The sequence below is a fragment of the Lissotriton vulgaris genome, chromosome 8 (assembly GCF_964263255.1).
Source record: "Lissotriton vulgaris chromosome 8, aLisVul1.2, whole genome shotgun sequence".
Classification (NCBI taxonomy): Eukaryota; Metazoa; Chordata; class Amphibia; order Caudata; family Salamandridae; genus Lissotriton; species Lissotriton vulgaris.
Window position 1 is genome coordinate 689174777 of NC_141696.1, and position 12075 is coordinate 689186851.

At 43.2% G+C, this 12075-nt stretch overlaps 1 protein-coding gene across 2 annotated transcripts in view; it reads right to left on the minus strand.

Annotated features, from left to right (window-relative positions):
- Positions 1 to 12075, minus strand: part of CNKSR2 (connector enhancer of kinase suppressor of Ras 2) — a 1783347-nt gene that overhangs the window by 414046 nt on the left and 1357226 nt on the right. For both annotated transcript variants that reach the window (XM_086934554.1, XM_086934553.1), the window contains one exon: positions 3237 to 3310. In XM_086934554.1, the coding sequence (XP_086790680.1) occupies positions 3237 to 3310 (74 nt within the window). The remainder of the gene's footprint in view (positions 1 to 3236; positions 3311 to 12075) is intronic.

Sequence of the window (12075 nt, forward strand, 5' to 3'; positions counted from 1 at the left end):
GTGTCTATTATTTGAGTTCACTACCGGGTTTCATGTTTGTTATGTTGCAACTCTTATCTCATCAAACTTGCTTACCTAGACTGACAACTTTGGTACAGAATACAGATCTTTAAGGTAAGCTGTAAAATAGCACTTCCTGTGAAGTTTCAGGGATAATCAACAGGAGACACTATGTTTAATTTACTGCAGGCTGAGACAAACCTAGACCAAACATGCTGCCATTTTTAAGTGTGTAGTTATTACACACAAATGAATGAATGTCCAAACACACGCTCACTAGCACTGCATGTCAAGACTTTAAAGCAGGAAGGAATAAAATGTTTAATAAATGTAACCGATAATGATGACGCCTGTTTCAATAAAAATAAGTATTAGCATTTAGTAGTACTTTTAGTAGTAGTAGAATAGTACTTCTAAAATACTACACAATGCTTTCACAAACCTTACAGTGTAAATCTCCACCTCCACTTCTGCTATCTTTTCTAGGAATATCCTCACATCTAAGAACAAGGGGAGTGGCTGGAAAAAGGGGCATACTTACTACGAAATGGAAGGGATTTAGGAAGATTAAGGAGGGGTATATAAATGGCTGGGGAGGGGTTTAGGGATGGACATACACCACCCCTCAAAAGAGTAAGCACATTGCTAGTCACAATGAGGCTTATTTATGAGAGCCCTGCATCACTTTTACACCACGTAAAGTGGAGCATGCATGACACAGAGCTCTCATAAAGATTTAGGAAGCCACGCAAAGCCGCCCTGCATGGCTTTAAGCGGCTTCAGAAAGGGAAACGGCAAATACAATGACTGCTGAACAATGCATTGCCTTTGCAACACAGGTGGAATAGTGAATGCGTCTGAACCACGCATTACATTTACAATGCAAGTCGTAACAACAACATGCTTTAAAGTCCCTACTGTTACTGTGACTGCAGTTGTAATAGTAATATATACTATTCCAAAGTCTAGCACCCCCCTAAGGCAAGCCGTTGTTATGATTTAGATTAAAAATTGAATGCATGGTTCAGACGCATTCGTTCTTCTGCCTGCGTTGTTAAGGAACATGTGGAAAAAGAATGCAAAGTTGTGTCATACATGCATTCAGAAATCATGAGTAAAGCGACTTGGCGCAAATATCTTCATCACCTTACTCTGCTCCTGGGAAGCATTCCATGGGCGTTGGGGGGAGGGGGAGGGGGGTTCCCATGTAGCACCCATTTAATATGATGCTGCCCCAGATTTACAAAATGATGTAAACATGCGGGAAGCAACAAATCTGTATGCCTTCCGAGGTGAAGCGTAAGAAGGAGAAATATGTTTATTTCTCAGCGTTTTTTCCTCTTTAAAGCATATTGCAAGATTGTTGTTGTGCAATGGTGTGCCGCTTCCTGCACAAAAACAATCCTGCCTGCAATAGAGGCTCCCTTGCAGGAGTGCCTACATTGGCGGAAGGCTGTTAAAACAGTGTGAGTGCAGGAAGAGACGACAGGAATGCACAATATTCCTTAAATATGGTGTATTCCTGACCTTTGACTTTGGCATAGGGCAGCGCAGCAAGGTGTCTTGCTGCGCTGCACTATGCCAAAACGCCATAAATGAGGCCCTAAGTGCACTTCTAAGGCTACTACAGCTAAAAGCGACCCAAACTATTAGTCAATTACTCAAGCTAAGAACTAGAATAAGTCAGTACCACACATCAGCAAACACTGGTACAACAACACCCTCCAATGTTAATAAAAGGAGGTAGGGATTTAAAATAAAACCTGATAGGAAATAGTTTTAAATAAAATGAGATTATTTTAAATCATTAAAAATATAAAAAAATATAATATATATATATATATATATATATATATATATATATATATATATATATATATATATATATATACATATATATATATAGGTATTTAAAGATTGTATTCAAAATTACTAGTGTTGTAGCATTTATAAATTTGTTCTACATTTAAAATTATTACTTAAAATGAATGTACACTAATTTTTAACAGAAACAAATGTTTGCTAATTTATTATACCGTTTTTTAATTTCCCTATACTCTATCATATCGAGATCTGAACCCCGACTGTGGAGTCTCCCCAAATTTAGCTCCCCAAAAATGATAACAATATTTGTATGCTAAATATTAATGACAATAGATTTGATATACTTATTTTAAATATACAACAAAATAGAAAAAAGCAGCAGCATTTTAACAAAGCTTTGCTTAAGTATTCAATTAATTAAATTACAGTAAATATATTAGTTTTTTTTCATGATGTTTAAGCAGAAAACATAATGTCCCACATTATGGAAAACATATTCTTTTATTATGAATCAATAGTTATTAAATGTGGAGTGTAGAATAAGTTAAAAGTAATTTACATATATTTTAATACAGATTTTGCTACATTCATTTATTAATTCAAAAAGTTTATTCAAACATGTTATAATCAAATAAAAAATATGTACTATTTCTTATATGTTATTATTAAATTATATTTAATAAAAAATTCTATTTATTTACATTTTTAACTATATTAAAATAATGCAATTTAATTCAACATTATCTCCTTCGATGTTTATTTTAAAGCCCTCCCTCCATTATTTACTATGGGAGGGTGTTGCAATAGCTGTGGTTAGCTATGTGTGGTGCAGAACTTACTAATGTTTCATTTTTTGCAATAGTAACTAACACTCATAAATTTGGCTTAACCCCTTTTCATGGTGAGGAGACGAGTAAGTCTACTTTTTTGAGTAACTTTACACTGTGAATAGCCAATAGTAGTTAAGTTAATCAAAAGTATAAAAGTAAATTACATGTGTAAATTACTCACAAATGTAATTTAAATAGCCCCGAATATTTTTTGGGATTCATGTTGTATCTTCCCTTCCTCACACATCAAATTTACTTATTTAATCAAACATTTCATATCAGATTCCTACCATAAGGTGAAAAAAAGTCTCATAGTATCAACCTAAAGATACATGCCATGAATTGGAACTGAATTTCAAATAATCTAACTTAGAGCGATGATAGAGATCTTCAATTAACTGGTTGATTACATTTTAGAAAGAAAAGTCACATATTAAAACCTTTAGTATGCATTAACAATGTAGTTGTATCTTTACAAACTAATGCACATCTATAAACTTGTGATATGCTGCTGATACAGTTAATAAATATCCGATACAATCAAAATGAATGTCATCAATACATAGTTATCAATGCACTTACTATTTTTTTCGACATTCGCTGGCCCGGTCAATTTTGAATTCAGGTAAACTAATGAATCCTTCAGCTTTTTCTTCCTAGAATAAAAAATATTTTGGTTAAGTCTTAATTTAACTGGAAATCTGATGCAGAAGATAAAGAAGTTACATCTGACAAATTACCCCAAATCATCTCCCCAACAGCACAACAGGAACAAGTATTGGCAAAGCAATGGGTCAAGCCCTGGCTGCCAATCTTTTGACTTTGCCAGTGCTTGTTTTGTTTTGTCATGGTTTTTGCAAAACTTTATCGTTTGGGAATCTGTCAGCCACTTGTGAACCTAAAAAAGAAATTGACAAAAACATGATAAATGTTATGTCTCAAAACGCTTCAATTGATGCAATTCAGCCAGCACGATCATGAATAGTAGTCCGCCATTCCGAATCCCTTCCAACACGCTATCCTTTTTTCCATATTGACATTTCCTTTTGTAGGTCAGGAGCGGGAGTGGGTCATACCCCTCAATTTCTATCACACAAGAAAGTCTCTCGCTACTGGGGCCACAGACCTTTCAGGACGGCCTCTATTCCATGGGCACGTAGCAGCCCATCCATTTTCACACAAACAGCACCATCAGAGGCCAATTGCTGGCAAAAGAGGCATTCATTAAAACGTCCTCGCACACAGATTTCCCACAAGTACCTAACGTTTCGGCCTCATCCGGCCTTGCTCACAGGCGGGAGAAGGATTACCAATCTCCTCATTGCGCACCTGCGTGCTTTTACATCAATTTTACCTCACGTGACAAGAGTACCAAATACAAGTCCCAAGGTGCACCGCATTATTTCTTTGAATATACTTTATGGAAGTCCAAGTCTATTCACAGTTGAAAAGTAAGTACCTGATTAGCAGTGCCACTTTAGTTGAAAAATGCCTTGTATGTTAGGTGAGTAGTTGTTATTTGCGCATTGCCAGAGTTCAAATGACGCTTCAATTGATGCCATTCATATATATTGCCTCTGTGCTTAATTTGTAAAGAAATTAGTGCCAGGGGTCAAACTTTTGCTTGGAGGCTGTTGCCAGTGCTTTTAAGGTCAGGGTATAGAACTCTAAGGCTGTGTGGTCTTGAAAATAGTCTTGAATCCATCTCATGCCTTTTTAATCTAACACCAGACATTCCATGGCGGACGCAGTAGGGAAGAAATGGATAACATCTAAAGAGGCGGATTTTGTTATCAATCCGAAACCGCGAGTTCCGGCACTTTACATCTTGCCAAAAATTCATAAGCCACAGTGTCCTCCACCAGGGCGCCCGATTGTTTCGGGTATCCCACCTGTTTTGGAACCTTCGTCCCAATTTGCGGACTTTTTCTTGAGGGAGGCAGTCATTACGCCAACGCTCGTATGTGCAGGACACAACTGAAATATTGAACATTCTGAAGGACGTTGAGTTTGATCCAAAGAACCAACTACTGGTCACTATTGATATTGAATCATTATATACCAGCATCCCTCAGGATGCCACGCTGGTGGCAGCAGCGCGGGCTCTGGGGGCACTTGAATGGTTTTATGACACCCCCCAGTCATTTGTCCTGCAATAAATTAAACTAGCGCTTACCAAAAATTTCTTTGAGGACAACAACCAACTGTATTTGAAGGTGTCAGGGACTTCAATGGGGGCCACATTCGCCCCGAGTCTGGCCTGCATTTATGTGGGCCAGTTCGAGGAGAATGTGATCCATCACACCTTAAACCCCTTTAAAGAGAATATCTCCCTGTGGAGGAGGTATATTGATGATGTCCTCTGTATCTAGACAGGTACATAGGACCATCTCAAGACATTTTTGACCTGGTTGAACCAGGCTGACGAGTGCCTCCGGTTCACGTGGACTATCGGCACTACATCTGCTATGTATTTAGATGTGGACATCACTGCTGTGGACCAAAGGCTGGCGTCTAATGTCCATCATGAAACAACGGACAGAAATTCCCTCCTCCACTATCGTTCATTTCACCCTGGAGCCCTAAGGGATAATCTCCCGGTGGGCCAGTTTTTGCATTATCACAGTAACTGTTCAACAACTGGTAAATGTATGGAACAGTCGGAAAAACTGGTGACCAAATTGAAGGAAAGGGAATATCCCATCAGAGTGGTGTGGCTCACTGGTTAGAGGCGGCAGACCCGAGAGCAGAGGACGGCCCGGGATCAGGGTTCAATTCCCGACGCGGCAGGGTCGTGGACCAGGATCAGCGGACTCGATAATTCTCATCTCGGTGCCAACTCTAACCAGGGATCACACTCTGCAACTCTGGGCATTAGCTTGCCTCATCTCCACAACGGCCCCCCCACATACGCCGGGGATGCCTGGTTTCACCTTGGAGAACACCAGTAGGGACCATCTCACAGGGAAAGCCAGGACGGGTTCCCCAGCAGTCTGCTGCGCAGAGATACTCCTTCGGGAGTCGATTCTAGCGCATTACAAACCCAAAATTAATTAATTAATTAAAGAGTCATCAAGCAAGCCCGTAAGCGGGCTCTGAACACCATATGTGACGTTCTGTTGGAGAGGAATATCAAGGAGAAAATGTTTGCCTCCCTGTGGTTAACACTTTTGATTCCCCTCTCAACCAAAATGAGACAGCTAGTGAGAAAACACTGGTCTATTCTTGATACCGCCACAAGTAAAATGCCACCGCCACGTTTTGCGTTCAAAAGAGCGCCTAATCTCAAGGACAAGTTGGTCCACACTTGCACTCCCATGACAACACAGTCAACTTTTCTTCCAACAGGTCATTACCCGTGTGGGGGATGCTCGGTTTGTAATTTTACACAAGTGACCAAGAGTGTAACTCTGTACAATGGTAAAACTTGGTTCCTGAACAGGTTCAGTAATTGTAACACGTCTAATGTTATTTACAGACTGACCTGTAGTTGCGGTTTACATTACATTGGTTTAACTTCACGAAAGGTGAAAGTGTGTATACAAGAGCACTTGAGTACTATCAAGGCCAAAAAGTTGACTACGCAGTTGGTGCATCACTTCAATGAGAAAGGACATGATTCTAGGGACTTGAGAAAGAGCTAGGTGAAACACACAATGTTGAAACCATATTGGCGAGGAAAGAAGCTAAATGGATTTTTTTCTGAAAGAGTAGACCGGGAGGGACTGAATAGAATAGGATCAGTAGACACTGTCAGGATCTGCCAAGGCGCCTACCTAACGTCAAGAAACTACAACTCCCATAATGCCTATACAGGGGGCGGGGTCCTATATAAGCTAGGTGGACTCATTGCTTCCTGTTCGTAATTTTGTGACCTACAGTGCGTTTAGTTTCTAGTAAGACTTTGTTTCCTGTCTTCTCTTGGGATCGTGATCAGAGAAGTTCTGTCCGTTTTGTTTTCTGGCTCCAGCGCGAGTGATTTTGGAACGCGCAATAATTGCAGAGGGTTTTTGTCGTCTGCCTGTGGAAACGGGAACGGAGTTTCCCGTACATTTGTTTGTCTCCTGCCGGTCATACTGGCAATTCATCACCGGGACAGAAAGCTGAGGGAAGAGCCACGGATGAAGAGCGGACCGAAAGGAAGCGTCTCTGGTGCTGTAAGTTTACACGCAACGCGTGAGGTTAACGCGTTGTTGTGAAAGTTAAACTGTGATGCTTAGACAGTGAAATGCTGACTGCTTAGACTTGTATTGGAATCCTTTTGGTGTTCTCGCCGGAGAGCGGAGTGTAGTGGGGCCAGCCTTCTGCGCACTGCCGCTACGAAGTAAGGCACTAGTGTCTCTTGTGATAATTGCCAAAGCGGAAGATAGTGGGAAGTCCTACATCTTGCCGTGTTTGGAGCTTTGGATTTTTGAGAGACATTTGGAGTTTGTTGAAAGGGAGCGGAAGACAGTAGTTGGATGCTACGTCTTGCCGTATTCCTGAAGGAGAATATTGTACTTACTGGCATCACAGATATACTCTTTGGAAGAGCATAACATTTTTTTTGATTTGACAACACGTAATTGGTGGAATTATTACACGTTTAATTAAGGCACACTCTTTTCAAGGAGGGGTAGGTACTGCCACGATACCAATAGTTTTTACCTTCCTTCTAGGGGTGAGTTAGAACTAATTGTTGTTTATATTCCTTAGGAATTTGGTGCAGCCATATACACACCCATTGTACAGGGAGGAGGTTATACACACCCATGGTACTGGGAGGAGGAGGAGAGCGTTGATTCAAGAAAGGTGAACCCTTTAAAATAAGTAGCAAAAGAGGTATAGAGACAGGGGTTCGAAGTGACCAGTTATAACCAGTGCACTGTTTTTCTTGTCTTTCAGCCATCCCTTCCCAGCAGCCCCCTTCCTTTCCCTTCCTTGGTCTCCTGTTTTTTCCCTCGCCCTATCGCTCGAACCCACTGTGTTTTTTACCAGTGTGTTGGTGAGATCGGGAGGTGGAGTTTATGTACATCATCCGGATCCTGCAGTGTGGAGTCTGACAGAATTACGAACCCACGAATTGCATACTGCCTGGTCCGGTTGGGGTACATATGGCCACCTTGGATGATGTGTTGAGGGCTTTGGTTTTGGTTCAGCAAGAACTAGTGGCGTCCAAGGCTGAAGCGGTTGCTCTGAAGGATAGGGTTGAGCAATTGTCCAAGAACCCTTTTTCTTCGGGGGCATCGCAGATTCAAGTTACTGTTCCTCCCCCTATTCCTTTAGCTACTCCTGAACGATATGGGGGGGATCCACGCAAAACACAGGCTTTCATGACGCAGATTATGCTGCATTTTTCTTGTAAGCCGGCGTCTTTTCCTACGAATCACTCTAGGGTGGCGTTTGCCCTGTCATACTTGGTGGGGGATGCAGCCAATTGGGCTGTGCCCTTAGTCAAAAATGAAAATGCCATGCTGTCCAACTGGAATATGTTCAGGGAGGAGTTTGAGAAAGTTTTTGACAGAAGGGCCACCAATTTCAGTGCGGATAAGGAGTTGTTGTCATTGCGTCAGGGGAGAAGCGATTTAATAACATATTTAACTACTTTCAATCGCTTAGTAGCTGAAACGGAATGGCCAGAGGGTAAAAGAATGTCCCTGTTTTATCAGGGTTTAAGGGATGAACTGAAGGATGCAGTGGCGCACATAGACCCACAGCCAACTACTTGTATAGATATGGTGAATCTGGTTTTGCGGTTGGATGGTCGTTTGACTGAGAGGAGTGGGGATAGAAGGAAGTGGGACAGGGGCTATGCCCGTAATGTAGGATTTCCTTCTAGAGCTACGGGTTCTGCAGAGGCAGGGGTGGAGCCGATGGAAATAGGAGCTATTAGGCCCCCTTTATCAAAAACTGAGAGAGAAAGTAGAAGAGTCCAAGGTCTCTGTATGTATTGTGGAAAGAAGGGACACTATGTAAGAGAATGCCCTTCAAAACCCAAGACCTCTAATACTTGGAATAAGAATCAAAGGGTGGCGGCTTCTAGCACGGCAAGGGAGAAGGAAGAAGTACAATCATCGTTGCCTAAGGCGGAAGAGATCCCCGATTGGAAACTTACCTCCTTGTCATCCTCTGGGATAGGGGGAACTGAGTCCCATTTGGTGTTAGAGATGTCCTTGGAGTGCGAGCACAAAACCCATTCTGTAATGGTGATGTTGGACTCCGGGGCGACCGGGAATTTTATTGACAATGGGTTGGTAAACCGTCTGTTGTTACCTAGGGTACCCCGAGGCAATCCCGAGGAGGTTTTAGCGGTCGATGGGCAGCCCATTAAATCGGGTCTCATAACCGAGAAAACGGCTGAGGTGGAGTTGTCTATAGAGGTATCAGAAGGGAGACACGTGGAGAAAGTGGAATTGAATATCATAGATGCTCCGCAATATGAAATAATTTTGGGAATGCCATGGTTCACATATCATAATCCTTCCATTGACTGGAAATCCCGTACAGTGCTTTTCTCTTCAGGGATTTGCAAGGAACATTTGGTGCCTTATGTATCTTCTCCAGTGGCAGTGTTAGCCTTGCAATTTATGGTGGCTACAGCGGCCGAGAAGGAGGTAGTACTTCCGAAACAATATGAAACCTATCAGGATGTTTTTAGCGAAAGCAGAGCCGAGAAGCTACCGCCTCATAGGGCCTATGACTGTAGGATTGATTTGATTGATGGGGCAGTGATTCCTACATGTCGTGTATATGCGTTGTCTGTACCTGAAACTGCTCATTTAAGGGAGTACATCACTCACTATGAGAGCATTGGATTTATAAGACCTTCTCGTTCCCCTGCAGCCTCTCCCCTTTTCTTTATAGCAAAAGCCAATGGTGATTTGAGGGCATGTGTGGACTACCGCGTCTTGAACAAAAATACCATCCGAAACCGTTATCCTCTCCCCCTCATTACCGTGTTGATCGATCAGGTGAGGGAAGCAGTGATCTATACTCGCTTGGATTTGCGAGGGGCTTATCACCTGGTCAGGGTTAGAGAGGGGGACGAGTGGAAGACGGCTTTCAAGACGCGGTATGGGCTATACGAATATCTAGTCATGCCGTTTGGGCTCTGCAATGCCCCTGCGGCATTTCAGTTCCTGATTAACGATGTGTTGAAAGAGTACATTGACTTGTTTGTAGTCGTGTACATAGATGACATCCTGGTGTACTCGATGGAGGAAAACTGTCATGTGGAACATGTTTGCAAGGTACTGGACAGGTTGCGAGAACATAGCCTCTTTGTGAAACTCAGCAAATGTGAGTTTGGGGTGTATAGTGTGGAGTTCTTGGGAGTAATGATCAGTCCATTGGGGTTGCAAATGTCTGAACGTAAGGTGGAAGCAGTGCGTGACTGGCCGGTTCCGAGAAACGTGAGAGAGGTCCAGAGTTTTCTGGGCTTCGCGAATTACTATCGCCGCTTTATTTTGCATTTCTCGTTGACTGCGGTGCCGATTACCAGACTTTTGAGGAAGGGTAAGCCTTTCGAGTGGACCAGGGAAGCAGGGGAGGCTTTTGAAACGCTGAAAACCTCATTCATTACAGCCCCGGTGTTGTCACATCCCAATTTAGAACATCCCTTTATTGTTGAGGCTGACGCTTCGGATGAAGCTATCGGGGCGGTGTTGTCACAGAGAGATGGGAGTACAGGGCAGTTGCACCCGGTGGCCTTTCTGTCAAAAAAGTTGAGTTCGGCTGAACTCAACTATACTATAGCTGAGAAAGAATTGTTGTCGATAAAAAGGGCTTTTCAGGAGTGGAGGCAATACCTATGGGGGGCCCTTCATACCATCACAGTGTATACCGACCACAGGAATTTGCAATTTATGTCATCTGCTAGACACTTAACCCAAAGGCAAATGAGATGGATGCTTTTTTTTGCCGAATATAATTTTGTGGTCACCTTTCGTCCTGGGTCTGAAAATAGAAAGGCAGATGCTCTATCACGGCAGTCCATGCCCTCAGATAGTGTGGAAGAAAGACAGGCCATCATTCCGGAAGGGAAAGTTCTGTGCATAGTCAGAGCTGAGACTTTTTTGGATGATGTACGAACTTATCAGTATCCTGGAGGTTGGATGTCATGGGCTCATGGCATAGCAGAGAGGAAGGTGAGAGATGGGTTGCCTTTTTATCAGAACAAATTATTTCTGCCCTCAATACCGTTGCAGAAAAAGGCGTTTGTTTGGGGGCATGAGGGAGAGCTGGCGGGACATCCTGGTGTTCGTAAAACCCTCGAAATAGTTCAAAGACATTTCTGGTGGCCTAATCTGGGTAAGGACGTCAAGGCATGGGTAGCTAGGTGTGATATCTGTGCTAGAGCAAAGGGACTAAACTCTAAAAAAGCGGGGAAGCTTATTACCATGCCTACTCCCAATCAACCCTGGCAGCACATAAGCTTGGATTTTGTGTCTGGCCTTCCGTTGGACAAGGGATTTTCCGCTGTGTTAGTGGTAGTAGACAGCCTCACCAAAATGGGACACTTCATCCCCTGTAAAAGTCTTCCGAATGCCAGTCAAACGGCACAACTTCTATCTAGCAACGTTGTCCGGTTGCATGGTATTCCCCGGGTGATAGTGTCCGACAGGGGACCCCAGTTCATTGCCAGGTTCTGGCGCATGTGGTGTCGCGCCCTGAATATTGAGTCCAATCTGTCTACCAGCTTCCACCCACAAACAGACGGGCAAACAGAGCGACTGAACCAGACCTTAAAGAAATATTTGAGATGTTTCTCTAAAGAAGCTCACGAATCCTGGGTAGATCTTTTGTGGATGGCGGAGCTTGCCTACAATAACACCTGGCACAGTTCAACGGGGATGTCGCCTTTCAAGGCTACTTTCGGATTTGATGCGAAAACATTGCCGATCGACATACCCCTCGATCTCCAAGACCAACCCTCTGTCAAGGAAAGGGTATTGATGTTGAGGAAGGTACATAAGGGAGTTCAGGTACATTTGAACAAAGCTAAGGAAGTGTACAAGAGGTGGGAGGATCGCCGCAGGATAGAGAGTCGTCAGTATGTGGTGGGCGATAAGGTCTGGCTGTCTACCAGGAACATTAGGTTCAAGTTGCGCAGCGTGTTCCACCCCAGGTTTATCGGCCCTTATTCCATCGTGAAACAAGTGAACCCTGTCACATACAAGCTGAAATTGCCTGGTTCCTTACGCATACACCCGGTGTTCCACGTACAGTTGTTGAAACCTGTTCTTTCCTCCCGCAGGGCGGCCCCTCCGCCAGTGTTGTGTGATGGGGGTATGGAATACGAGGTGAGGAGCATAAAGGACTCAAAGTGGAGCAGGGGTGTTCTTAAATACCTGGTTTCATGGAAAGGGTATACCGCAGAGGAAGATTCCTGGGAGCCATGTTCGGATGTGCATGCTCCGGCGGCGGTGCGCTCTTTCCACCG